The 27,946-nt window shown below is 56.7% G+C and overlaps 3 protein-coding genes across 3 annotated transcripts; all 3 read left to right on the top strand.

Moving 5' to 3' along the window:
• Positions 1–1,517: 1,517 nt before the first annotated feature.
• On the top strand, positions 1,518–17,026 carry LOC141934308 (alpha-2-macroglobulin-like protein 1). Its single transcript, XM_074849666.1, is given in 36 exon segments — positions 1,518–1,657; positions 2,131–2,320; positions 2,639–2,801; positions 2,905–2,957; positions 3,567–3,587; positions 4,166–4,319; positions 4,439–4,523; positions 4,625–4,736; positions 5,156–5,273; positions 6,097–6,206; positions 6,341–6,505; positions 7,165–7,398; positions 7,685–7,742; positions 7,826–7,971; positions 8,275–8,466; positions 8,891–9,121; positions 9,441–9,600; positions 9,725–9,808; positions 9,924–10,023; positions 10,384–10,609; positions 10,686–10,812; positions 11,088–11,209; positions 11,548–11,656; positions 11,756–11,997; positions 12,720–12,881; positions 12,978–13,193; positions 13,267–13,391; positions 13,489–13,579; positions 13,702–13,770; positions 13,874–13,976; positions 14,156–14,197; positions 14,512–14,666; positions 15,016–15,461; positions 16,193–16,279; positions 16,499–16,553; positions 16,781–17,026. Coding segments are annotated over 36 exon segments (5,073 nt in total). The 5' UTR covers positions 1,518–1,583.
• Positions 17,027–17,188: 162 nt separating this feature from the next.
• Positions 17,189–24,171, top strand: LOC141934309 (alpha-2-macroglobulin-like protein 1). The gene is made up of 15 exons (XM_074849667.1): positions 17,189–17,272; positions 17,746–17,935; positions 18,254–18,416; positions 18,520–18,572; positions 18,633–18,728; positions 19,182–19,202; positions 19,781–19,934; positions 20,054–20,138; positions 20,240–20,351; positions 20,491–20,878; positions 21,700–21,809; positions 21,964–22,128; positions 22,788–23,021; positions 23,397–23,594; positions 23,899–24,171. The coding sequence occupies exons 1-15, from the start codon at positions 17,199–17,201 to the stop codon at positions 24,169–24,171; spliced, it is 2,316 nt and encodes a 771-aa protein (XP_074705768.1). The 5' UTR covers positions 17,189–17,198.
• A 1,359-nt stretch (positions 24,172–25,530) lies between these two features.
• Positions 25,531–27,940, top strand: LOC141934400 (alpha-2-macroglobulin-like). Its single transcript, XM_074849813.1, has 5 exons — positions 25,531–25,626; positions 25,987–26,212; positions 26,289–26,415; positions 26,693–26,814; positions 27,284–27,940. Exons 1-5 carry the CDS (start codon positions 25,577–25,579, stop codon positions 27,299–27,301), a joined length of 543 nt encoding a protein of 180 aa, XP_074705914.1. The 5' UTR covers positions 25,531–25,576; the 3' UTR covers positions 27,302–27,940.
• The last annotated feature ends 6 nt before the right edge of the window (positions 27,941–27,946 follow it).

Raw genomic sequence — 27,946 nt, forward strand, 5'->3', positions numbered from 1 at the left:
GCTGGGTCAACCCGACTCTTACACCCCTCCAGGGATGGGGACTCCCCCCCTGCCCTGGGCAGCCCATTCCAACGCCCAACAACCCCTTCTGCAAAGAAATACTTCCTAAGAGCCAGTCTGACCCTGCCCTGTTACAGCTTGAGGCCATTCCCTCTCATCCTATTGCTTGTTCCTTGGTTCAAGTGATTCATCCCCACCTCTCTGCACCCTTGTTTCAGGGAGTTGTAGAGGGCGATGAGGTCTCCCCTCAGACTCCTCTTCTCCAGGCTAAACCCCCCCAGTTCCCAAGAGCTCTTCCCCCCCCCATCAGACCAACTGTCCCTCACCCAGCAGGTCCCCACCACCATCACCCCTTCTTGCTCTCCCTGGGAGTCACGGTGCTACCGGAGTCCGCACCCTGGCACTAACATGGGACCACTGTCACCAGAAGGGCTCACCTGGCCAGAGGCAGTTGTTCTCTTTGGGATGGGATGATTTGCACCTTGGCTGCAGGCAGACATCCCATCCCTTCTCTTCTTGCTTTCCCATCATCTCTGGACATCAAAAAGCCTGTTTGTTTGGTTTTTTCTCCCGCCAGCTTGTGCTGCTGCTCCTTAGCAGTGGTTGCATGCAGACTTTCCACTACGGAGACAGCAGCTGGTCTCACCTCAGGGATGGTTACAAGGTTAGTTCTGAGCTACGCAGGCTACAAATGTGCTTAGAAAAGCAAAGCATCACTGAGACTGAACACAGAGCCACCTCGGGACACACTATTTCCTCACATAGACCAGATCTAGCCTGGCCTATCTTGCACCTTGCTCCCTGAGTGACTGTGAAGGACTGGAAAAAATCCAGCAGCCCCCTCTGTGTCAATCTGCTCCCCACATGTGTTCCTCTGCCCTAGGCTCCTGCGTGCTGCAATCCTGCCCCTCAAACTGTTCTATGGCATCAAGATGCAGGTGCGGGGCTCTGAGCATCTGAACAACAAGGAGCCCTATGTGATAGTTTGCAACCACCGAGACCATGCAGTGTGAAAATGTGAGGGGGGGCTGGCAGCAGGGGGGGGAATCGGGCTGCAAATATCGATAGGGCAAGGGGGGTGTTCCTGCCCTTGGGAGTGGCTGGCTTGTTAAACAGGAAATTCTACAAAACCATGACAATTGTCCACTCAGACAGATACCACTAGGCAAAGATATTAGCAAGAGAAAAGAGGCTTCCCATGAGTAGCAACTCAGCAGATCAGGAACAGTCCCGTGGAGATGGTCAAGAGGAGTATGCACATGGAGGATCTCATTTCTCAGAAATCCCCTTTATTCCCTTCCTTCCTGCCAGGGCTCCCTATGTGTGGCTTAGTCTGTCAGCTCTGAGCTGGCTCAGCCGTCCCACCATGTGCCCACCACCATGGGTGTGGTTTGGCTGCCTAGAGCCTTGAACCCAGCAAAGTCTAGGTCTGGTAGTTAAACATTGTCCTAGCTGGATGGCTGGGCCCCAGCAGAGACCTTGCTGGCTTTTGCTTGCTGCCAGAGCGGGGGTGAAAATTTGAGGAGAGGAAGAAAACAGCACGGGAGTCCTGGGACCACCTTGCTTCCACTGGTTCTTCAAGCATGGGGTCTGCAGCTGTCCTGCCCTGCCTGCTGCTTTGCATCCTACACCTCACAGCTGGAGCATCTGCAAAGCCGTAAGCCCTCTCCATGTCTGCCTGTCCATGCCTGGTGGGATGATGGTTTGTCTCAGTGGTGTGACAATCCTTGCTGTGACTGTGGTCGCTGGTCAGGGTGGAAGTGCTTGGGGTGGTGGGTTGTCCCCATGGAGGACTTTGCACCTGGGCTTGGTGTCTCCAAGCTGCTTTGGTGCAGGTGCAACCTCACACACAAGCTGGTGGGTGAGCAGAGCCTTCCCTCCCTCTGAAGATCAACCCCTCGGTTCTTTCCCAAGGTGCTTAGGCAAAGGGGGCTCTGCTCTGGTCTGTGCACTGGCCAGTCTCCCTGGGTGGATGGGGGGAAGGCTGGGTGGCATAGCCCTGCAGAGAGCATCCAGGGCTGGAAAAAAACCCCAAGTACCCTCTGCCTTGAGAGTCTGGAGTGGAGGGGAGCACTGGGATTTGGTGGGGGGTCCCTGGTCTCCTCTACTGCTGAGGTATCCCCTCCCCAGACACTACATGGTGCTCTTCCCCTCCGTGTTCTACTACCCATACACGGGCAAAGTGCACGTCCACCTCATGGACCTGGATGAGCCCGTGCGGGTGACCCTCCACCTGGCAAGCAGCCACAGCGTTCCCAACATCACCCTGGAAGAGCAGGACAGCGATATCCTCCAGCTGAACTGGCCCCGCTTCTCCAACGTGAGTCATGGCCCCATGGCAGGGCTAAAGACCTCAGGAAGGGGTATCCATCCCCTACCCACTGCCAGAGCCGGGCTGGTGGAACTGGGAGGGGACATGGGGTCCATTCTGGATGGGCAATGAGTGAGCTGAAGAGTGGGGAGACATGGGGGAATGTACAGAGACCTTGTGGGCTTTATCTGCATCATCTGCCCATGTATACCAGTCCCCTGGTGACTTCATGGGGCAATGGGATGGTGGCGATGGGGTACTGGTATGATGTCTCACTGGCATCCAACACAAAGGCTTTGCAACCTTTCTGCTGTTTCTCCGGGACAGGTTTCTAGCCCTCCTGAAGAGGTCTATGAGGTTGCGCATCTTCACGTCTCCATCCAAGGAGGTTCCCTGGAGGTCTCTGAGCAGAAGAAAGTACTGGTAAAAACCCTGGAGCTGGGGACCTTGGTGCAGACAGACAAGGATGTCTACAAGCCTGGAGAAACTGGTGAGGGGCAGGAGCTGCTGGAAGAGCTCACAGGCTCTTGGGATCCCCAGGTTGGGGTCCCAGGCCCTAGTGCTCACTCTGCTCCTGCCTTTGCTCTCTCCAGTGAAGTTTCGAATTGTCCGTTTTGATCAAAACTTCATTCCCAGCAACAGGCAGGTAAGACGGGGTCAGGGCACAGGATGGGCGCAGAGGCAATAGGATCCCCCTGCACCCAAGACGATCGGTCTTGGCAGCAGTGGCACAGCCTTCAGTGTCACTATGAGCGTGGAGGAGACGGGTGAGGGAGGGAATCCCCCAAACACCGAAGGGACGGTGGGGTGGGGGGGATGGGACACAGCTCTTCCCAGCACTCCCAGCCTGAGTGCCCAGGGTGCAGCCCCCTGCTTTTGGCACTGCTGCAGATGAATTATTCCCTTTGCACCATCCCTTTGCCTGTCTTCTCTCGTGTGTAGCTTTTATACACCATCACAACACCTGCTGGTGTTAGCCTCCTGACGTTACACGGTGCTGACAGGCCCAATTGCACAGCTATCGCTGTTCGCACAATGCAGCCTCGCTGCTCGCGTCCTGCTGCTTGGAAAAGGCAGCACAATGGCTCTGGGAGCCGAGCAATGACAGCAGCTCTGAGCCCTGCTGAGCCCCCAGCCCAGCTACCAGCTCTGTAGGGGCCAAGGCAGATCCAAGAGGCACAGCCCCTGGCTCAGCTCCAAGCTCAGCCCTCTGTGCTTTGATCATGCTGAATGCTTCCTCTCTCTTTCTTTGCAGCTTCCCTTGGTGACTGTGAAGGTGAGTCGTCACCCTGTGCCAGCCTGTCAGCTCCCTCAAGAGGAACAAAGGGCCCCAGCACATGTGTGATGTTGGGGATGAGAAGCAGGGACAGGGACATCCCCGCTGCAGGTGCTGAGTTATAAGGAGCAGGGAGAAGGGCTTGGGTTCCTCGTCCACATTGCCAGCCCAGTCAGGGCCAGCTTGCTGTCTGTCTGCAAGACATGGGGTCCTCTGGGACGATGGTGCTAAGGGACAGGTTACACAGATGAAGACAGCAGTGACTATTGCCACAGACACTTTGACCCAAACTGGAGAACCCCTGAGCTCCCAGTCCACGCTGGAGCATCCTCCTGCAGGCTCTGGCTGCTGTAGCCAGGCTGGAGCTCAGCTAATAGAGACCACAAGGGGAAATTTTCCTTCTGGAGAGGTGATGCCCTCAGGGCCGTTCTGAGTGTGATGGCAGGGCAAAACCTCTGCTTCTTGCGGGGAGATGCAGGGTGACTTGAGTCCTTGAGGTTGTCAAGCCACCAGCACCACCACGCACCCCATCTTCAGACCCGCGAGCGAGGGCTGACTCTGCGTGTCCCTGTGTGCAGGACCCCAGTGGGTACCCCGTGGCGCAGTGGCAAGAGGTGAGCCCGCAACAGGGCATCGTGGACCTGTCCTTCTCGCTGGGTGCAGAGCCAGCCCTGGGCATGTACGACATCGAGGTGGAGAGGAACAGGCACTCCTTCAGCGTGAAGGAATATGGTGTGTGGGGACGAAGGCTGGGCTCCCCACGGGGTGTTTGGGAGCCATCGCATGGGATGGCAAGAAACTCCTGAAGGAAGAAATGGTCACAGTGCCATTCCCTGCTGGTGTCCCCCCAGGGCTGCCCCACTTTGAGGTGCTGATCCAGCTGCCTTGTGTCTTGACGGTGAAGGATGAGAAGATCCCACTGGATGTCTGTGGGCGGTGAGTTGGAGAGCAGCCCCAGCACCAAGGCTGACTGCTCCTGAGGTGATGCTCCCCCAGCAGCCTCCCCATCTACTCCCTTTCCTGCTCCCTCCTGACAGGTACCCGTCTGGGAAACCTTTCCGGGGAAGGGCTGAGGTCAAGCTGTGCCAGTCCCAAAAATATTTTTACCCGAAGAGATCTACGAGGATCTGTGCTGAGTTTAGGGGCCAGGTGAGGACAGGAGGAGAACGAGAAGGCACGTAGTTTGTGGTCCCAGAAATGTTTCCCCATCTGTGGGTGCTTGGGCTGATGGTGGCTGGGTGCATCATTTGGGCATTGCCAAATGATCCAGTTCTGATGTGAAAGTGCTGAAAACCTAGAGTCATCCCAAAGAGGGGAGAGGAGCTGAGCAGAGGCTCTTGGGGTGGTCCTTGGGCCAGGATAGGCAGGAACAGGACAGCCAGCTGCATGGCAGAGCGTCATATCAGCCAAGGGGGGACAAGTTTGCAGGATCCAAGGGCTGCAGGACAGGATGGAGGGAGGCATCGGCAGCGGGGCGAGTGGCAGCTGGGTGCCCCAGGATGACAGCAGATGACACTCAAGGGCCCGGCCACAGGGCTGCTGCTAATGTGGGTGACTCTCTCCTTCAGACGGGGAGGAACGGCTGCTTCTCCACTGAGGTGCCAGTGTCTTCCTTCAACATGACCACCAGCTTCGACTATGAGAGATGGCTCTCTGCCTCCGCAACGATGCTGGAGGATGGGACCGGTGAGTGCAGCTGTGCTGGCAGCCAGCCGGTGATGTCCTGACGTGGTGGCACCTAGAGGATGTGGCACAACTGCTCTGCTCGGGTGTCTCCAGGATCTCTGTCCTTCCCATCCACAACCATCAGCTGCTCTGTGCCCTTACTTGCTTTGGTGTAATTTGTGCTCTACTCCTGACTGCTGGAGCAATCCTTTAGGTCCTGAAGGCTGATCAGGAGTTTCTTCCCCTTACAACATCCCACCGCCAGATATCCCTCCATCATCTACCTCTCCTTCCCCACTCTCTGCCTTCCTGAGACTAGTTAGTATGATTAGTGCCTGGAGAGCTACCAGGGAAATTATTTTTGCTATTTGGGTCTTTCTGACTTTGAATTTAGTTATAAATAGTTGCTATCTGCCAAGGAGGCCTTGTTAGACACATCCTTAGGGTCAAGTACAAAAGCCCAATTTCAGCACAGTGCAGGGGTGAGGGGCCTTTTCTATTTGCTTGCAGCCATTAAGAGGGGAAGTTTGGGGTAGAGCTTGGTGTTTTGGTAGACCACAGATCTTGGCTGAGTGAGGTCCTGCTCACACTGCAGCTCCCATCACACCCAAGGATTGTTTTTTGCGTTTGTTGCCCAACGAGTGTGATTTTTGCACTGTGCAAACTTGCCCGTAACCACTGCCCACAAGAGGACAACTTTGTTTCATATGGCCATGTGCAAAGACAACAATGGGGACAAAAAATGTCATGGTGTGTGTTTGAGACTCTCTGAGCCATCTTTCCTGGGGGGAATCACCAGGACAAATTGCTAAGTGTCTCTCTCATCTCCCCCTCCTCTCCACAGGGATGAGGCGTAATGTGACCAAAAGCTGTATGATCGAGTATGAAACGGCCTCAATCACCTTTGAAAACCTTGATAAATTCTACAAGCCGGGGATTCCTTGCACTGGGATGGTAATGGGGGGGTCCCTGCACCCTGCTGTACCCAGTTCCGCTCCCTCTGACCCCCAGCCCTGTTATCCCACCCCTGCCCTCTGCCACACGACTGCAGCCCAGTCCGGGGCATCTCCCCTTCCCTCCTGGTGCAGATGCTGCTGAAGGGAGCCGATGGCTCTGCCCTGAAGGAGGAGGAGTTCCTGCTTGTGGTTGAAGCAAGAGGAGAAAGGCAAAATAAAACCCTGGTCACAGACAGATCGGGGAGAGCCTCCTTTGAGCTGGACACCTCTCGTTGGAGTGACCTGCTCTTCATGCGCGTAAGTGATCCTTGTCCCACACCCCTCAGGCATCCTGGATTTAGTAAAAATCACAGAAGTTTTCTTACACAAGATCTTCCAGCCCCCCCTTGACCCCGTTTTTTCTTTTTGCACCCACAGCATCCTATGGTAAAGAGCTCCATGTCTTTATTAGCCCTGTTTAATACCTTGATTGCCTGTCAGACTCTACAGACCCCGGCACCCTTCCTGCTCCTCCTGCACTGGGAAAAGGGGCTACTCTCACTTTTGATGCATTCTGCAAGTTCTTCCTCTAATTCCTTCTCTATGCCTTACTGTTTTCATACTCCACTGATGAATTTTAGGATCCTTTCAGCCTTCACCATCTGGGCACAAGATCAGATAGTTGTGGGATGCTTTTTAGTTCCTACCATCTGCCCACACGTGCTGCTTAGCCATGCCTGCCTCCTCTTGCCATCCACTGGCGACCCCTTTGAGTGTCCTTTGGACAAGCCCCATGATGGGACACAGCTCTGTTTTTGGGTGCTGAGTGCATCTGGATTGTCTTTCTTGGCATGTCCCTGCAGGGATGTCACAGCAAAGCGCATGGCAGTCGCAGCTGCAGAGTGGCTTTCTACCCCTACTGTGCTCTGCTGCTGAGCTGATCTTTGCCATTAAGAGCCTTGATTTTCACTTCTCAGGGTGAGCTCAAGGATGACCGTCCAGTCTCGGATCATGAAAGCAAGCAGTATTTCAATTACCGAAGTGACCTTCGCTATCTGTATCCCTTCCCTTCGAACAGCAAAAGTTTCCTGAAGATCCACAGGGTGGAAAAGAAGTTGCCCTGTGGCCAGCCCCAGCAGCTCAGAGTGGAGTATTTGTTTGATGAGGCGGCCATGGGGATAGAGCTGCAGAAACTGGATGTGGTCTTCCTGGTGAGCCTTCACCTGGGCAGAGATGGGACACTGCCTGAAGGGCAGAGCTCAGGGGAGGAGAATCAGGCTAACGGGGTTGTGGGGTTAAGCCCTGGGCAGCTACTCTTGGGTTCAGGACTCAGGGATGGAGCCTGGAGCTCTCCGGTCTCGGGGCACCATTTACATCCCTCCTGCAGGATGCGGCTCTAATAGCATCTCCCTGAGCATCCTCAATGCCCTCCCTCATCTGATTCTGCCAGCTCCCTGCTCAGCATCGGTTTTGTTGTTCCCATCTCCTCCTCTGCAGGTCCTGGCCAAGGGGACCATTGCCACTGTCCTCAGGAAAGAGCTGCCTGCAGAGGCTGGTAGGTCCCGAGGCATGGACGGGCTGTGCAGGGCTCTGCTCTCTGGGCCTGGTCCTTATCTCCCCTCCTTTCCCATGGCCCAGGGCTGAGAGGCTCCTTCTCCCTGGAGCTGCCCATTGGCCCTAAGCTGGCACCCACAGCCAAGGTGCTGGGCTACGTGGTGCTGCCCGACAGTGAGATGGTGGCTGACAGCACCGAGCTCAAGGTGGAGAAGTGCTTCGCCAACAAGGTGAGCAGAAGCTGCCAAAGTCAAGGCAGTTGCTGCCATCTTGGTGGGGAGATGTGGTCACTGAGCCTCGCTCTTCACCAGAGCCTTTCCTCATCCCCTGCAACTGCCTGGTCCCAGACTCTCCTTTCAGGGAGGGTTTTCCTTCCTCTCCCATTGCTGTTGCTGCTGCAAACCATCTCCTGGTTTTGATCACAGTCCTCACTCCCCATGCTCTGCCAGTGTTTGGGGTCAGACTGTGGCATAGAGGTCCTTCCTGGGACCAGCTCCCCTCTCCCCTAACCCAAAGGCTTCCCCTCTCTCCAGGTGAATCTGTCCTTCTCAGAGCAGAGGGCTCTGGTGGGCTCTCAGCTCCGCCTGAAGCTGCAGGCTGCCCCCGGGTCACTGTGTGCCATCTACGCCAAGGATCAACGCATGCAGTCCTCCAGTGCCAGGCGCAAACTCAACCCCATCGCGGTGCGTCTGGAGGAACTTCAGTGCTGGGCTGGTCCTGGGCTGGTGGGGCATGGGGACAGCAGTTTCTGCTGTCACCCATTTTAGGGGAGGCTGGTAGGGACCTTGCCCCTGCAGGATGAATGTGGGTGTCTGGGAGCCCCCAGTGAACCTCTGCCACCACCCAGGGACTTTGGGACATTGCAGGGGAGATTGTGCATCACTGAATGGGGAGGATGAGCCACAGAATTTCTCTGCGGTGCCTCCTGGGTTGGAAATCTTGAAAACAGGGTGTGATTGATGGGAAGTATCCCCTGCTCTCGGGCAGAAGAGAGATGGGGCAGAAGGACTGGGGCTGGCACAGAGGAACATCACTGCGGTGCTTGAGGAGGTGCAGAAACTATGGGGTGATGCCAGGGGCAAAAGGGCTCAAAGCTGGGCCAGGAGCATTTCATAGCTTTCTCACACGAACTTCACGTGTTTGGTTTAGGTCTATAACTTACTCCCCAGGCTTTCTGAAGTCGGCTATCCTTATGAAGTTAAAGAACCTGATTCATTTCACTGTGGGATGAATGCGTCCCACGATGGGAGACGACAAAATGCTCCAGCCACTACCTGTTTTGATGTGCCAGGGAATGACTGGAAGAAATGCCTCCACAGTGTGTGGCGCAGGGAGGTACCGGTGTCTGACAAACAGACAGGCTCCTACATCCTGGTTGAGGTATGAGCCCTCCTGCCCTACCTCACACGCCCTCCTAGGAAGGATTACTCAGGGTGCTGGGGGCACCTGGTCCCTCACCCAACTCATGTCTGTGCTCACAAAACAAGTTCTAACACTGCCCAAATAACATGCCCTGCCCCTCACTCCGCCAGCCTGGGACAGACATGTGAAACGCATCTCTCAGTCCAGGCACAGCGGCATTTCACAGGGATGGGGCTAAGCTCTGCTTGACCCATCACAAATCCGGGTGTGGAGTAAACAGCATAGATTGGCCTGGCACTCCCCTGCGTTTTTGGGGGTGCGTGTCTCCCACTGGCAGCAAACCCAGAGGTCGGAGCTGTTTGGGAATGGAGTGGGCAGAGCAGATCCACCAGATCTTTCCCAAGTGTCCCTGGTGCAGCATCTTCCCCTGGCACAGATATTCTTCTCCTGCACTCCCGTTGCAGCATGGTGGGGGATCCTCATCTTGGGGAGCTCTGGTCTGTCATGGGGCTTTAAGTGCCTGTCGATTACTTGCTTCAGAGAGGGATTGAAAGGCATTTTGCTATCTCTGGGCTTCAGCGTGGTGTTATTCCCTCTCATGTGTCATGTGTCAGGATGCAGGTTTGAAAATTGTCACCAACACTCAGCTGGGGTGTCCACCAAACAACCTGTTAGAAAGCCACGGTAGTCTTTTATACCCCCAAGGTGAGTGGAGAGAACTTGTAACAGCCTCCATGCTGGCTGCAGAAGGACAGGCGGGGACATCCCGCCTCTTTCCATCCTCTCTGGCAGCACATTCAAGTTGTGCCTCTGTTTGCAGGAGCAGGACTGGAGGAGGATGAGCAGGTGGGTGTCAGGCAGGATGCAGGGATGCAGATGGATTTCTTGGAGACATGGCTATGGGAGCTGGTGCCTGTGCGGTGAGTAAGGAGCCCTAGCAGACCTTGAGCCAGGGAACTGCCCTTATTGCATCAGCTTCACCTCTGTGTGCAGATCCCAGACCTCCGGTTCTGTCCACGTATCCAGGAGTGACACTGAGACATATCCAGTCCCTTTCCTTGGACCTCAGCACTGACCTGGGAGAGAGGGGGGCAGTCTGTCCTGTAGGCAGGGGATGCCGTAAGAGATAAGGCACTGATGGTTCCTCTGTCCATCTCCAAGCATGTGATGGCCACTGATGCTCCCCAGGACATAGAGAAAGGGGTTTGAGTTGCTCTTTGTGCTGGGTCTGCTCATCAGACTTAGCCTGAAAGGTCTATCCCTCTTCTACCAACCCGCAGGGAGGCGGGGTCTGCAGAGGTGGCAGTGATGGTGCCTGATGCCATCACCAGGTGGGAAACCGGGATGTTCTGCATGTCCCCGTTGGGCTTGGGACTGGCCCCTGCCACCGCCCTCACGGCCTTCAAGCCCTTCTTCGTGGAGCTGGCGCTGCCCTACGCCGTGGTCCACCACGAAGCCTTCACCCTTGTGGCCACCGTCTTCAACTACCTGCGGCAGTGCCTGCGGGTGAGTGGGGCTGGGGAGGGGGCCCTGGGGCTGGGGTCTGGCAGGGGCTGATGGAGCCGTGGCTGTGGTCTGGCAGGTTCAGGTGACGTTGGTGGAGTCAGTGGAGCTGGAGGTGTCGCCGAGCGCGGATGAGCTGTACGGAAGTTGTATCTGTGCAGACGAAGCGAGGACGTTCCGGTGGGGCGTGCGAGCCACCAGCCTGGGTACAGAGGGGATGGCGAAGGGCTGAGGAGAGAGGAGGAGAGTCCAGCAGTGAGACTCCTTGCAAACCTCTTGTTTGTCACTGCTTTTCTGATCCTTTCCTCCCCCTCCCACTTACCTCTCCCCTTTTTCCTTTTCCTTCCCCACTCTCCAGATTCTTCCCTCCATTTCCCCATCCCATTGCAACCTCCTCCTTCCCCATCTCCCCAGAATGGCTCTGAGCGAGAGCCAGCCCCTGAGGCAGTGTCACAATAACATCCCCCATCTGCCTCTGCAGGGAAGGTGAATGTCACCGTCATCGCCAATGCCCTGCGCTCTGAGGAGCTCTGCGGCACTGAGATGCCTGTGGTGCCAGCCCAGGGTCATGTGGACACTGAGACAAAACTCCTGATGGTGCAGGTGAGCAGAGCAAGGCAGGAGCAGAGCTGAACACAAAGCAGTTACCCCTGGAGCGGGGCAGAGCATCTCCCCATCCCTCGGCCAGGCTGGACAGTGCCTGTGGGTGCTGCAAGGTGCGGAGAGAGCACCAGCACCTGCAGCAAGGGGAGAGTCTGTGTCCGTGCTTAGGTACCACCAGTGGGATGGTGCCTTCCCTTCACTTTTGGGGTGATATTGGTAGATTTGAGGCCGCTGGCTGTGTGATGTTCAGTTTGCTCCCCTCACGACACTGTGCACGGGGCAGCTCCAAGGACAGCCCGGCTTGGCCCGGGTGGCCCTGAGCTCTTCTGGCCCATTAGAGACAACGGGCTGCTGGTCGGGACAGGTTCCAAGGGGGGCATTTGTCAGAGAGGGGGAGGCATTTCTGGAATGGAGAAGGGCAGGCTGTCTCTGACCCCCATCTCATACGTTCTGTATTCCTGGTTTTAAAGCGTCCAAGACCCATGTGAAGGAAAATTGCAGCTTCCTGGCTATCCCTCTGCTCCTGACCCCGTCGTACCCCACCAGACAGCCACAGTCTCGAGGCCTGGCAGCATTTTCCCATCCCTTCGTCCACTTCATCTGACCCAGCAGGAGCCTGCAGCAACATGGTTGAGACAAGGACACCGAAACCCAGCCCCACTCCCCAGCAGACCTGCCAGCCCGTGGGGGCTGGGGGCTGCCCGGGGAGCAACCGCTTTGCTGCCCACCGTGGAGTCATGGTTTCCCTTGAGCTGATGCCAGTGCAATCCCTCGGAGAGGGGACCGGGGTGGGCGAGCCGACCCTGTGCTGACAAAAAGCCTTGGGAGATCAGCATATGCCTGATGGCTGGGCATGGAGAGGATGCTCAGGGCTGCCCTGAGTGCAGCCCTGTCCCTGTCCCTGCTCAGCCAGGCTGAGAAATGAAAAAAATGCAAATGGGGTAAGGGAAGTAGGAGTAGCAAAATGTTTTTCTTGCAAGAAAGCTCCCTTTCTTCAGGCTCTTTCCCACCACCCCTGACCAAAGCCAGCCCTGTGTCCCAAAACGCACTTTGTGTTAGGGGCTCAGCACTCCTGTCTGCCTTAATGATGTGTAATAGGGGTCATACCTTCACTTTGCTTTCCTAAATAAAAATCTGAGACCAAACCAGAGAGAGCATTCATTGCATGGGCAACAAGGCAGCAGAAGAAACAGCACAATGTGGGGTCGGTGGTGCCTGTTCAGGAGGGGCTGGGGGACAACTCACTCTGGCTTCTGCTCTGAAGTGACGAGCAGCACTGAATGACAAATCCTCCATAAAATGTTTCCCCTCAGCAGCCCCGCAGGAGAGGCAGGTCCCCTCCACTCCTGAATTTATCTCCCCTTGGCCATGCTGCTCATTGCCCCCACTGCATCCTGTCCTGGGTCCCGAAGGACTCGGTGTGCCAATGGCCCCGAGCTCCTTGTCACATTGAACAGTCCCTGGGATGCCTGTCGGGGCACTGACGCATGCCCACATCCTGGGGTGGCAGAATGGCCTTGGGGCACCAGTGGAGGTGGAGATGACCACCTACGTTCTCCTGGCCTACCTCTCCCAGCCCCAATTGTCCTCTGCTGACCTGGGAACTGCTTCCCACATCGTCCGCTGGCTCAGCAGGTAGCAAAACCCCTACGGGGGCTTCGCCTCCACACAGGTACCGGCACCAGGGTCCAGGGGTCTGCTCCAAAGCCTCCCCTCCCTGTATCTGCAGTTAGGGGTGACCCTGGCTCCGTGCTTCCTCCACTCCCAGGACACCGTGGTGGCCCTGCAAGCCCTGGCCAAATACGCCACCCTGACATATGGCAACAATGGGGACTTCACGGTGACAGTGACATCGCCGACGGGCACCGCACAGGATTTTGTGCTGCACAACAGCAACAGGCTGGTGCTGCAGCGGGCGGCTCTGCACGAGCTGCCGGGGACGTACGGGGTGCGAGCCCGTGGGCAGGGCTGTGCCCTGGTTCAGGTGGGTATAGCCCGGGGTCCCCATCCTCGTGCCATGCCTGCTCAGTGGCCCTAACCCTCCTGTGTCACCCCAGGTGACCCTGCGCTATAACGTGCCGCCCCCTCCGAGCATGGGGACGTTCGACCTCTGCGTGGAGACAGAGCCCAGGGAGTGCACGGGGGATGCCAGCACCCGCTTCCGCCTCCTCCTCCGGGCACAGTAGGGGCTGGGGCTGCCCCCTGTGTTTAGAGGGGCTGGGAGCAGCCAAGGAGGGAGGGCAGACCCCCAACACCACCCTGGGGCTCTGCCCTTGCAGGTACACTGGAGAGCATCCCGCCACCAACATGGTTGTCATCGAGGCCAAGCTGCCTTCTGGCTACAACCTGGACAAGAGCTCCATGGTGGAGGTGAGAAGCCCCCACTGCCCCTGGGACCCCCTCTGCCCCACGGGGGCACCGACCCCGGGTGTTGGCCCCAGCTGGGGCACCCACCAAGCAGGCATTGCTCATCCTGAGCTGTGTCCCTCCAGCTGAAGAGGCAGAAGCTGGTGAAGAAGGTGGAGGTGCAGCCCGACCAGGTGACCATTTACCTGGACCAGGTGAGATGGGGCGCAGGGAAAGGAGCAGGGCCCCGTGTGCTGGGGCGTGGGGATCCCTCCCCATCACAGATGGTTGCACCTCACCCTTGAGCCGTCTCCACAGCTGACAAAGGAGGAGGAGACCTTTGCCTTCGCCGCCACGCAGGATTTCCCAGTGAGGAACCTCCAGCCGGCCACCGTGACACTCTACGACTACTACGAGACGGGTGAGCCTTGCCAGGGACGTGTCCCCGGGGTGTCTGGCCCTGCTGCCACCCCTTGCCACCCTGATGGCTTGTGGGGCAGGGAGGGGCAGGCTGAGCTTTCAGTTCACACTGATGAGCTTTGGCTCATTAATGGGACCAGCTCACCCTGAGCGCATTGGTCACCATCCCTCCCGTTGCAGGTGACCGCATGGATGCTGCCTACAGTGCACCTTGCAGCTCAGGTATGGTCCGAGCCTGAGAGGGCAGAGGGGTCACCCCAACATCGGGACCCTGACGGGCACCCACTGACCCTGAAGGGCTAACCTGGGCTGTGCTGAGCCCCTGGCCTCAGGGGATGGACGGCAGTCAGTGGGGATGGAGGAGCCCTGCCAGGAGCCCCAGGGATCCATGGGGACTGGCTGGCCAGAGTTTGGGGGGGAGGCTGGAGGTCAGGGAGGACCCTGCATCAAGGTGCTGGGGTGCAGAGAGGAGCTGTGCCTCTTTGAGGGGGCTCAGACCCCCATGAGGCCTGGCTCCCCTCCTCTGACCCCTGCAGAGCTCCCTTCTCTGGGTTTGGGGTCACACAGGGATGAGACTGAGCTCCGAGGGATGGAGTTCAGCTGGAAGGACAGGGGCAGCCGAGTGTGGCTGGGGGGGCAGAGCGACTCTCCTCTCACAGAACCTCCATATTTGATTTTGAAGAGGCTGACAGTCAGGAGCAGTGTCCTGGTTTAACCAGGATAGGGTTAAGTTTCCCCAGCAGTGGGGGGAGAGCTCTAGCCAGGTTATTCAGATACCATGCAGACGTCATATCCTGGCAGGTCACATTTTTCCTGGCGCGGGAGCGCGGTGCACTCATGGTTTTGTACATCGTGCTTCAAACTGCTGTATTTGGTAGCTATTTTGCTCTGTTCATTGCTATCACTATTACTGTTATTGTTATTGCTGTTGTTTGATGTGTTGCTATTGCATTGTTGTATTAAACCTCTCCTTATTTCAGTCTTGGGGCTTTGTATTTCACTCCCTTTGTGGGGGAGGGGCAGCGGCCACGTGGTCTCAGACCCCGGCAGAGGCTAAACCATTACAAGCAGGAAAACTTCTAGCACAGCCTGAAGCCTGGCAGCTCGTCCCCTCCGCTCGCCCCAACTCCCTCCATCACCGAGGACCAGGATGGCTGATCGTCTCTGCTCCCACCCTGGCCCTGGCCCCGGCCCCAACTCTCCATGAAGCCAGGACGTGGCCCAGAGATGCTCAGAGGGTCGCTGGCACCCAGCACAGCCCGGCTTGCTCAGGACTTGGCCACTTCTCCCTGCAGCACGACTCCCACCCCACCAAGACCCAATGGAGCCACGGCCAAGGGGCCGACGCAGACCCCCGGGCACAGACTTGCTGCTCTGCAAGCCCCTGCCGCAGGTACTTGACCTCAGCTGAGGAGCCAAGTGGTGGCTTCACAGGGACACCCCAGTGCATCGCCCCCCACACCTCCAGGGAGCTCTGGGGCACCAGGTCTGGCCTCTCCCCTCCCCAGGGCCCTGCAACAGCACCAACAGAATCACAGAATCATCCAGGTTGGAAAAGACCTTGAAGATCATCCAGTCCAATCATTAACCTCACACTGAGGTTACAGTTGTTGAGGAACAACTCCACCAGATCCCTCAGTGCTGGGTCAACCCGACTCTTACACCCCTCCAGGGATGGGGACTCCCCCCCTGCCCTGGGCAGCCCATTCCAACGCCCAACAACCCCTTCTGCAAAGAAATACTTCCTAAGAGCCAGTCTAACCCTGCCCTGGTGCAGCTCGAGGCCATTCCCTCTCATCCTATCTCTTGTTCCTTGGTTCAAGAGATTCATCCCCACCTCTCTGCACCCTTGTTTCAGGGAGTTGTAGAGGGCGATGAGGTCTCCCCTCAGACTCCTCTTCTCCAGGCTAAACCCCCCCAGTTCCCAAGAGCTCTTTCCCCCCCCATCAGACCAACTGTCCCTCACCCAGCAGGTCCCCACCACCATCACCCCTTCTTGCTCTCCCTGGGAGTCACGGTGCTACCGGAGTCCGCACCCTGGCACTAACATGGGACCACTGTCACCAGAAGGGCTCACCTGGCCAGAGGCAGTTGTTCTCTTTGGGATGGGATGATTTGCACCTTGGCTGCAGGCAGACATCCCATCCCTTCTCTTCTTGCTTTCCCATCATCTCTGGACATCAAAAAGCCTGTTTGTTTGGTTTTTTCTCCCGCCAGCTTGTGCTGCTGCTCCTTAGCAGTGGTTGCATGCAGACTTTCCACTACGGAGACAGCAGCTGGTCTCACCTCAGGGATGGTTACAAGGTTAGTTCTGAGCTACGCAGGCTACAAATGTGCTTAGAAAAGCAAAGCATCACTGAGACTGAACACAGAGCCACCTCGGGACACACTATTTCCTCACATAGACCAGATCTAGCCTGGCCTATCTTGCACCTTGCTCCCTGAGTGACTGTGAAGGACTGGAAAAAATCCAGCAGCCCCCTCTGTGTCAATCTGCTCCCCACATGTGTTCCTCTGCCCTAGGCTCCTGCGTGCTGCAATCCTGCCCCTCAAACTGTTCTATGGCATCAAGATGCAGGTGCGGGGCTCTGAGCATCTGAACAACAAGGAGCCCTATGTGATAGTTTGCAACCACCGAGACCATGCAGTGTGAAAATGTGAGGGGGGGCTGGCAGCAGGGGGGGGAATCGGGCTGCAAATATCGATAGGGCAAGGGGGGTGTTCCTGCCCTTGGGAGTGGCTGGCTTGTTAAACAGGAAATTCTACAAAACCATGACAATTGTCCACTCAGACAGATACCACTAGGCAAAGATATTAGCAAGAGAAAAGAGGCTTCCCATGAGTAGCAACTCAGCAGATCAGGAACAGTCCCGTGGAGATGGTCAAGAGGAGTATGCACATGGAGGATCTCATTTCTCAGAAATCCCCTTTATTCCCTTCCTTCCTGCCAGGGCTCCCTATGTGTGGCTTAGTCTGTCAGCTCTGAGCTGGCTCAGCCGTCCCACCATGTGCCCACCACCATGGGTGTGGTTTGGCTGCCTAGAGCCTTGAACCCAGCAAAGTCTAGGTCTGGTAGTTAAACATTTTCCTAGCTGGATGGCTGGGCCCCAGCAGAGACCTTGCTGGCTTTTGCTTGCTGCCAGAGCGGGGGTGAAAATTTGAGGAGAGGAAGAAAACAGCACGGGAGTCCTGGGACCACCTTGCTTCCACTGGTTCTTCAAGCATGGGGTCTGCAGCTGTCCTGCCCTGCCTGCTGCTTTGCATCCTACACCTCACAGCTGGAGCATCTGCAAAGCCGTAAGCCCTCTCCATGTCTGCCTGTCCATGCCTGGTGGGATGATGGTTTGTCTCAGTGGTGTGACAATCCTTGCTGTGACTGTGGTCGCTGGTCAGGGTGGAAGTGCTCGGGGTGGTGGGTTGTCCCCATGGAGGACTTTGCACCTGGGCTTGGTGTCTCCAAGCTGCTTTGGTGCAGGTGCAACCTCACACACAAGCTGGTGGGTGAGCAGAGCCTTCCCTCCCTCTGAAGATCAACCCCTCGGTTCTTTCCCAAGGTGCTTAGGCAAAGGGGGCTCTGCTCTGGTCTGTGCACTGGCCAGTCTCCCTGGGTGGATGGGGGGAAGGCTGGGTGGCATAGCCCTGCAGAGAGCATCCAGGGCTGGAAAAAAACCCCAAGTACCCTCTGCCTTGAGAGTCTGGAGTGGAGGGGAGCACTGGGATTTGGTGGGGGGTCCCTGGTCTCCTCTACTGCTGAGGTATCCCCTCCCCAGACACTACATGGTGCTCTTCCCCTCCGTGTTCTACTACCCATACACGGGCAAAGTGCACGTCCACCTCATGGACCTGGATGAGCCCGTGCGGGTGACCCTCCACCTGGCAAGCAGCCACAGCGTTCCCAACATCACCCTGGAAGAGCAGGACAGCGATATCCTCCAGCTGAACTGGCCCCGCTTCTCCAACGTGAGTCATGGCCCCATGGCAGGGCTAAAGACCTCAGGAAGGGGTATCCATCCCCTACCCACTGCCAGAGCCGGGCTGGTGGAACTGGGAGGGGACATGGGGTCCATTCTGGATGGGCAATGAGTGAGCTGAAGAGTGGGGAGACATGGGGGAATGTACAGAGACCTTGTGGGCTTTATCTGCATCATCTGCCCATGTATACCAGTCCCCTGGTGACTTCATGGGGCAATGGGATGGTGGCGATGGGGTACTGGTATGATGTCTCACTGGCATCCAACACAAAGGCTTTGCAACCTTTCTGCTGTTTCTCCGGGACAGGTTTCTAGCCCTCCTGAAGAGGTCTATGAGGTTGCGCATCTTCACGTCTCCATCCAAGGAGGTTCCCTGGAGGTCTCTGAGCAGAAGAAAGTACTGGTAAAAACCCTGGAGCTGGGGACCTTGGTGCAGACAGACAAGGATGTCTACAAGCCTGGAGAAACTGGTGAGGGGCAGGAGCTGCTGGAAGAGCTCACAGGCTCTTGGGATCCCCAGGTTGGGGTCCCAGGCCCTAGTGCTCACTCTGCTCCTGCCTTTGCTCTCTCCAGTGAAGTTTCGAATTGTCCGTTTTGATCAAAACTTCATTCCCAGCAACAGGCAGGTAAGACGGGGTCAGGGCACAGGATGGGCGCAGAGGCAATAGGATCCCCCTGCACCCAAGACGATCGGTCTTGGCAGCAGTGGCACAGCCTTCAGTGTCACTATGAGCGTGGAGGAGACGGGTGAGGGAGGGAATCCCCCAAACACCGAAGGGACGGTGGGGTGGGGGGGATGGGACACAGCTCTTCCCAGCACTCCCAGCCTGAGTGCCCAGGGTGCAGCCCCCTGCTTTTGGCACTGCTGCAGATGAATTATTCCCTTTGCACCATCCCTTTGCCTGTCTTCTCTCGTGTGTAGCTTTTATACACCATCACAACACCTGCTGGTGTTAGCCTCCTGACGTTACACGGTGCTGACAGGCCCAATTGCACAGCTATCGCTGTTCGCACAATGCAGCCTCGCTGCTCAAGTCCTGCTGCTTGGAAAAGGCAGCACAATGGCTCTGGGAGCCGAGCAATGACAGCAGCTCTGAGCCCTGCTGAGCCCCCAGCCCAGCTACCAGCTCTGTAGGGGCCAAGGCAGATCCAAGAGGCACAGCCCCTGGCTCAGCTCCAAGCTCAGCCCTCTGTGCTTTGATCATGCTGAATGCTTCCTCTCTCTTTCTTTGCAGCTTCCCTTGGTGACTGTGCAGGTGAGTCGTCACCCTGTGCCGGCCTGTCAGCTCCCTCAAGAGGAACAAAGGGCCCCAGCACATGTGTGATGTTGGGGATAAGAAGCAGGGACAGGGACATCCCTGCTGCAGGTGCTGAGTTATAAGGAGCAGGGAGAAGGGCTTGGGTTCCTCGTCCACATTGCCAGCCCAGTCAGGGCCAGCTTGCTGTCTGTCTGCAAGACATGGGGTCCTCTGGGACGATGGTGCTAAGGGACAGGTTACACAGATGAAGACAGCAGTGACTATTGCCACAGACACTTTGACCCAAACTGGAGAACCCCTGAGCTCCCAGTCCACGCTGGAGCATCCTCCTGCAGGCTCTGGCTGCTGTAGCCAGGCTGGAGCTCAGCTAATAGAGACCCCAAGGGGAAATTTTCCTTCTGGAGAGGTGATGCCCTCAGGGCCGTTCTGAGTGTGATGGCAGGGCAAAACCTCTGCTTCTTGCGGGGAGATGCAGGGTGACTTGAGTCCTTGAGGTTGTCAAGCCACCAGCACCACCACGCATCCCATCTTCAGACCCGTGAGCGAGGGCTGACTCTGCGTGTCCCTGTGTGCAGGACCCCAGTGGGTACCCCGTGGGGCAGTGGCAAGAGGTGAACCCGCAACAGGGCATCGTGGACCTGTCCTTCTCGCTGGGTGCAGAGCCAGCCCTGGGCATGTACAACATCAAGGTGGAGGGGAACAGGCACTTCTTCAGCGTGAAGGAATATGGTGTGTGGGGACGAAGGCTGGGCTCCCCACGGGGTGTTTGGGAGCCATCGCATGGGATGGCAAGAAACTCCTGAAGGAAGAAATGGTCACAGTGCCATTCCCTGCTGGTGTCCCCCCAGGGCTGCCCCACTTTGAGGTGCTGATCCAGCTGCCTTGTGTCTTGACGGTGAAGGATGAGAAGATCCCACTGGATGTCTGTGGGCGGTGAGTTGGAGAGCAGCCCCAGCACCAAGGCTGACTGCTCCTGAGGTGATGCTTCCCCAGCAGCCTCCCCATCTACTCCCTTTCCTGCTCCCTCCTGACAGGTACCCATCTGGGAAAACTTTCCGGGGAAGGGCTGAGGTCAAGCTGTGCCAGTCCCAAAATTATTTTTACCCGAAGAGATCTACGAGGATCTGTGCTGAGTTTAGGGGCCAGGTGAGGGCAGGAAGAGAACGAGAAGGCACATAGGTTGTGGTCCCAGAAATGTTTCCCCATCTGTGGGTGCTTGGGCTGATGGTGGCTGGGTGCATCATTTGGGCATTGATGTTCTGATGTGAAAGTGCTGAAAACCTAGAGTCATCCCAAAGAGGGGAGAGGAGCTGAGCAGAGGCTCTTGGGGTGGTCCTTGGGCCAGGATGGGCAGGAACGGGACAGGCAGCTGCATGGCAGAGCGTCGTATCAGCCGAGGGGGGACAAGTTTGCAGGATCCAAGGGTTGCAGGACAGAATGGAGGGAGGTATTGGCAGCGGGGCGAGTGGCAGCTGGGAGCCCGAGGATGACAGCAGATGACACTCAAGGGCCCGGCCACAGGGCTGCTGCTAATGTGGGTGACTGTCTCCTTCAGACGGGGAGGAACGGCTGCTTCTCCTCTGAGGTGCCAGTGTCTTCCTTCACCATGACCACCAGCTTCGACTATGAGATATGGCTCTCTGCCTCCGCAACGATGCTGGAGGATGGGACCGGTGAGCGCAGCTTTGCTGGCAGCCAGCCGGTGATGTCCTGATGTGGTGGCACCTAGAGGATGTGGCACAACTGCTCTGCTCGGGTGTCTCCAGGATCTCTGTCCTTCCCATCCACAACCATCAGCTGCTCTGTGCCCTTACTTGCTTTGGTGTAATTTGTGCTCTACTCCTGACTGCTGGAGCAATCCTTTAGGTCCTGAAGGTTGATCAGGAGTTTCTTCCCCTTACAACATCCCACCCCCAGATATCCCTCCATCATCTACCTCTCCTTCCCCACTCTCTGCCTCCCTGAGACTAGTTAGTGTGATTAGTGCCTGGAGAGCTACCAGGGAAATTATTTTTGCTATTGGGTCTTTCTGACTTTGAATTTAGTTATAAATAGTTGCTATCTGCCAAGGAGGCCTTGTTAGACACATCCTTAGGGTCAAGTACAAAAGCCCAATTTCAGCACAGTGCAGGGGTGAGGGGCCTTTTCTATTTTCTTGCAGCCATTAAGAGGGGAAGTTTGGGGTAGAGCTTGGTATTTTGGTAGCACACAGATCTTGGTTGAGTGAGGTCCTGCTCACACTGCAGCTCCCATCACACCCAAGGATTGTTTTTTGCATCTGTTGCCCAACGAGTGTGATTTTTGCACTGTGCAAACTTGCCCGTAACCACTGCCTGCAAGGGGACAACTTTGTTTCATATGGCCGCTTGCAAAGACAACAGTCAGAGCAAATGTGTAATGGTGTGTGTTTGAGACTCTCAGAGCCATCTTTCCTGGGGGGAATCACCAGGACAAATTGCTAAGTGCCTCTCTCATCTCCCCCTCCTCTCTGCAGGGATGAGGCGTAACATGACCAAAAGCTGTAAGATTAAGCATGCAACGGACTCAATCACCTTTGAAAACATTGATAAATTCTACAAGCCGGGGATGTCCTGCACTGGGACGGTAATGGAGGGGTTCCTGCAACTTGCAGAGCTCCCCTGCACCCTGCTGCACCCAGTCCTGCTTCCTCTGACCCCCAGCCCTGTTATCCCACCCCTGCCCTCTGCCACACGGCTGCAGCCCAGCCCGGGGCATCTCCCCTTCCCTCTTGGTGCAGATGCTGCTGAAGGGTGCCGATGGCTCTGCCCTGAAGGAGGAGGAGTTCCTGCTTGTGGTTGAAGCAAGAGGAGAAAGGCAAAATAAAACCCTGGTCACAGACAGATCGGGGAGAGCCTCCTTTGAGCTGGACACCTCTCGTTGGAGTGATGTGGTCTCCATGCGTGTAAGTGATCCTTGTCCCACACCCCTCAGGCACCCTGGATTTAGTAGAGATCAGAGAAGTTTTCTTACACAAAATCTTCCAGCCTCCACTTGACCCCGTTTGGTCTTTTTGCACCCACAGCATTCTATGGTAAAGAGCTCCATGTCTTTATTAGCCCTGTTTAATACCTTGATTGCCTGTCAGACTCTACAGACTCCGGCACCCTTCCTGCTCCTCCTGCACTGGGAAAAGGGGCTACTCTCACTTTTGATGCATTCTGCAAGTTCTTCCTCTAATTCCTTCTCTCTGCTTTACTGTTTTCATACTGCACTGATGAATTTTAGGATCCTTTCAGCCTTCACCATCTGGGTACAAGATCAGATAGTTGTGGGATGCTTTTTAGTTCCTACCATCTGCCCACACGTGCTGCTTAGCCATGCCTGCCTCCTCTTGCCATCCACTGGCGACCCCTTTGAGTGTCCTTTGGACAAGCCCCATGATGGGACACAGCTCTGATTTTGGGTGCTGAGTGCATCTGGATTGTCTTTCTTGGCATGTCCCTGCAGGGATGTCACAGCAAAGCGCATGGCAGTCGCAGCTGCAGAGTGGCTTTCTACCCCTACTGTGCTCTGCTGCTGAGCTGATCTTTGCCATTAAGAGCCTTGATTTTCGCCTCTCAGGGTGATCTCAAGGATGACCGTCCAGTCTCGGAGCATGAAAGCGAGCAGTATTTCAATTACCGAAGTGTCCTTCGCTATCTGTATCCCTTCCCTTCAGACAGCAAAAGTTTCCTGAAGATCCACAGGGTGGAAAAGAAGTTGCCCTGTGGCCAGCCCCAGCAGCTCAGAGTGGAGTATTTGTTTGATGAGGCGGCCATGGGGATAGAGCTGCAGAAACTGGATGTGGTCTTCCTGGTGAGCCTTCACCTGGGGAGAGATGGGACACTACCTGAAGGGCAGAGCTCAGGGGAGGAGAATCAGGCTAACGGGGGTGTGGGGTTAAGCCCTGGGCAGCTACTCTTGGGTTCAGGACTCAGGGATGGAGCCTGGAGCTCTCTGGTCTTGGGGCACCATTTACATCCCTCCTGCAGGATGCAGCTCTAATAGCATCTCCCTGAGCATCCTCCATGCCCTCCCTCATCTGCTTCTGCCAGCTCCCTGCTCAGCATTGGTTTTGTTGTTCCCATCTCCTCCTCTGCAGGTCCTGGCCAAGGGGACCATTGCCACTGTCCTCAGGAAAGAGCTGCCTGCAGAGGCTGGTAGGTCCCGAGGCATGGACGGGCTGTGCAGGGCTCTGCTCTCTGGGCCTGGTCCTTATCTCCCCTCCTTTCCCATGGCCCAGGGCTGAGAGGCGCCTTCTCCCTGGAGCTGCCCATTGGCCCTAAGCTGGCACCCACGGCCAAGGTGCTGGTCTACGTGGTGCTGCCCGACAGTGAGATGGTGGCTGACAGCACCGAGCTCAAGGTGGAGAAGTGCTTCGCCAACAAGGTGAGCAGAAGCTGCCAAAGTCAAGGCAGTTGCTGCCAGGCTTGGTGGGGAGATGTGAGCACTGAGCCTCGCTCTTCACCAGAGCCTTTCCTCATCCCCTGCAACTGCTTGGTCCCAGACTCTCCTTTCAGGGAGGGTTTTCCTTCCTCTCCCATTGCTGTTGCTGCTGCAAACCATCTCCTGGTTTTGATCACAGTCCTCACTCCCCATGCTCTGCCAGTGTTTGGGGTCAGACTGTGGCATAGAGGTCCTTCCTGGGACCAGCTCCCCTCTTCCCTAACCCGAAGGCTTCCCCTCTCTCCAGGTGAATCTGTCCTTCTCAGAGCAGAGGGCTCTGGTGGGCTCCCAGCTCCGCCTGAAGCTGCAGGCTGCCCCCGGGTCACTGTGTGCCATCTACGCCAAGGATCAACGCATGCAGTCCTCCAGTGCCAGGGGCAAACTCAACCCCATCACGGTGCGTCTGGAGGAACCTCAGTGCTGGGCTGGTCCTGGGCTGCTGGGGCATGGGGACAGCAGTTTCTTTCTGCTGTCACCCATTTTAGGGGAGGCTGGTAGGGACCTTGCCCCTGCAGGATGAATGTCAGGTGTCTGGGAGCTCCCAGTGAGCCTCTGCCACCACCCAGGGACTTTGGGACATTGCAGGGGAGATTGTGCATCACTGAATGGGGAGGATGAGCCACAGAATTTCTCTGCAGTGCCTCCTGGGGTGAAAACCTCGAAAATAGGGTGTGGTTGATGGGAAGCGTCCCCTGCTCTCGGGCAGAAGAGAGATGGGGCAGAGGGGCTGGGGCTGGCAGCAGAGGAACATCACTGCGGTGCTTGAGGAGGTGCAGAAACTATGGGATGATGCCAGGGGCAAAAGGGCTCGAAGCTGGGCCAGGAGTGTTTCATATCTTTCTCACACGAAGTTCATATGTTCGGTTTAGGTATATAACTTAGTCCCCAGGCTTTCTCAAGTGGGCTATCCTTATGAAGTTAAAGAACCTGGTTCATTTCACTGTGGGATGGATGGGATGACAGGCGTTCCAGCCACTACCTGTTTTGATGTGCCAGGGAATGACTGGAAGAAATGCCTCCACAGCGTGTGGCGCAGGGAGGTACCGGTGTCTGACAAACAGACAGGCTCCTACATCCTGGTTAAGGTATGAGCCCTCCTGCCCTACCTCACATGCCCTCCTAGGAAGGATTACTCAGGGTGCTGGGCGCACCTGGTCCCTCACCCAGCTCATATCTGCGCTCACAAAACAAATTCTAACACTGCCCAAATAACATGCCCTGCCCCTCACTCCGCCAGCCTGGGACAGACATGTGAAACGCATCTCTCAGTCCAGGCACAGCGGCACTTCACAGGGATGGGGCTAAGCTCTGCTTGTCCCATCACAAATCCGGGTGTGGAGTAAACAGCATAGATTGGCCTGGCACTCCCCTGCTTTTTTGGGGGTGCGTGCCTCCCACTGGCAGCAAACCCAGAGGTCGGAGCTGTTTGGGAATGGAGTGGGCAGAGCAGATCCACCAGATCTTTCCCAAGTGTCCCTGGTGCAGCATCTTCCCCTGGCACAGATATTCTTCTCCTGCACTCCCGTTGCAGCATGGTGGGGGATCCTCATCTTGGGGAGCTCTGGTCTGTCACGGGGCTTTAAGTGCCTGTCGATTACTTGCTTGAGAGAGGGATTGAAAGGCATTTTGGTATCTCTGGGCTTCAGCGTGGTGTTATTCCCTCTCATGTGTCATGTTTCAGGATGCAGGTTTGAAAATTGTCACAAACACTCAGCTGGGCTGTCCACCAAACAGCTATGAAATACCTTTCTACCCGCAAGGTGAGTGGAGAGAACCTGTAACAGCCTCCATGCTGGCTGCAGAAGGACAGGCGGGGACATCCCGCCTCTTTCCATCCTTTCTGGCAGCACATTCAAGTTGTGCCTCTGTTTGCAGGAGCAGGACTGGAGGAGGATGAGCAGGTGGGTGTCAAGCAGGATGCAGGGATGCAGATGGATTTCTTGGAGACATGGCTATGGGAGCTGGTGCCTGCGGGGTGAGTAAGGAGCCCTAGCAGACCTTGAGCCAGGGAACTGCCCTCATTGAATCAGCTTCACCTCTGTGTGCAGATCCCAGACCTCCGGTTCTGTCCATGTATCCAGGAGTGACACTGAGACATGTCCAGTCCCTTCCCTTGGACCTCAGCACTGACCTGGGAGAGAGCGGGGCAGTCTGTCCTGTAGGCAGGGGATGCCGTAAGAGATAAGGAACTGATGGTTCCTCTGCCCATCTCCAAGTGTGTGATGGCCACTGGTGGGCCCCAGGACATAGAGAAAGGGTTTTGACATGCTCTTTGTGCTGCCTCTGCCCATCAGACTTAGCCTGCAAGGTCTATCCCTCTTCTACCACCCCGCAGGGAGGGGGGCTCTGCAGAGGTGGCGGTGACGGTGCCTGATGCAATCACCAAGTGGGAAACTGGGATGTTCTGCATGTCCCCATTGGGCTTGGGGCTGGCCCCTGCCACCACCCTCACGGCCTTCAAGCCCTTCTTCGTGGAGCTGGCGCTGCCCTACGCCGTGGTCCGCAACGAAGCCTTCAGCCTTGTGGCCACCATCTTCAACTACCTGCGGCAGTGCCTGCGGGTGAGTGGTGCTGGGGAGGGGGCCCTGGGGCTGGGGTCTGGCAGGGGCTGATGGAGCCGTGGCTGTGGTCTGGCAGGTTCAGGTGACGTTGATGCAGTCAGCAGAGCTGGAGGTGTTGCCAAGCGCGGATGAGCTGTACGGTGGTTGTATCTGTGCAGACGAAGCGAGGACCTTCCGATGGGGCGTGCGAGCCACCAGCCTGGGTACAGAGGGGATGGCAAAGGGCTGGGGAGAAAGGAGGAGAGCCCAGCAGTGAGACTCCTTGCAAACCTCTTGTTTGTCACTGCTTTTCTGATCCTTTCCTCCCCCTCCCACTTACCTCTCCCCTCTCTTCCCTTTCCCTTCCCCACTCTCCAGATTCTTCCCTCCATTTCCCCATCCCATTGCAACCTCCTCCTTCCCTGTCTCCCCAGGATGGCTCTGAGCAAGAGCCAGCCCCTGAGGCAGTGTCACAACAACATCCCCCATCTGCCTCTGCAGGGAAGGTGAATGTCACCGTCATCGCCAATGCCCTGCGCTCCGAGGAGCTCTGCGGCACTGAGATGCCTGTGGTGCCAGCCCAGGGGCATGTGGACACCGAGACAAAACTCCTGATGGTGCAGGTGAGCAGAGCAAGGCAGGAGCAGAGCTGAACACAAAGCAGTTACCCCTGGAGCGGGGCAGAGCATCTCCCCATCCCTCGGCCAGGCTGGACAGTGCCTGTGGGTGCTGCAAGGTGTGGAGAGAGCACCAGCACCTGCAGCAAGGGGAGAGTCTGTGTCCATGTTTAGGTACCACCAGTGGGATGGTGCCTTCCCTTCACTTTTGGGGTGATATTGGTAGATTTGAGGCCGCTGGCTGTGTGATGTTCAGTTTGCTCCCCTCACGACACTGTGCACAGGGTGGCTCCAAGGACAGCCCGGCTTGGCCCGGGTGGCCCTGAGCTCTTCTGGCCCATTAGAGCCATGGGCTGCTGGTGGGGATGGGTCCCAGGGGGGGCATTTGTATGAGAGGGGGAGGCGTTTCTGGGATGGAGAAGGGCAGGCTGTCTCTGACCCCCATCTCATACGTGCTGTATTCCTGGTTTTAAAGCGTCCAAGACCCATGTGAAGGAAAATTGCAGCTTCCTGGCTATCCCTCTGCTCCTGACCCCGTCGTACCCCACCAGACAGTCACGGTCTCGAGGCCTGGCAGCATTTTCCCATCCCTTCGTCCCCTTCATCTGACCCGGCAGGAGCCTGCAGCAACATGGTTGAGACAAGGACACCGAAACCCAGCCCCACTCCCCAGCAGCCCTGCCAGCCCGTGGGGGCTGGGGGCTGCCCGAGGAGCAACCGCTTTGCTGTCCACCGTGGAGTCATGGTTTCCCTTGAGCTGATGCCAGTGCAATCCCTCAGAGAGGGGACCGGGGTGGGCGAGCCGACCCTGTGCTGACAAAAAGCCTTGGGAGATCAGCATATGCCTGATGGCTGGGCATGGAGAGGATGCTCAGGGCTGCCCTGAGTGCAGCCCTGTCCCTGTCCCTGATCAGCCAGGCTGAGAAATGAAGAAAAATGCAAATGGGGTAAGGGAAGTAGGAGCAGCAAAATGTTTTTCTTGCAAGAAAGCTCCCTTTCTTCAGGCTCTTTCCCACCATCCCTGACCAAAGCCAGCCCTGTGTCCCAAAACGCATTTTGTGTTAGGGGCTCAGCACTCCTGTCTGCCTTAATGATGTGTAATAGGGGCCATACCTTCACTTTGCTTTCCTAAATAAAA

Source organism: Strix aluco, chromosome 24 (assembly GCF_031877795.1).
Source record: "Strix aluco isolate bStrAlu1 chromosome 24, bStrAlu1.hap1, whole genome shotgun sequence".
Classification (NCBI taxonomy): domain Eukaryota; kingdom Metazoa; phylum Chordata; class Aves; order Strigiformes; family Strigidae; genus Strix; species Strix aluco.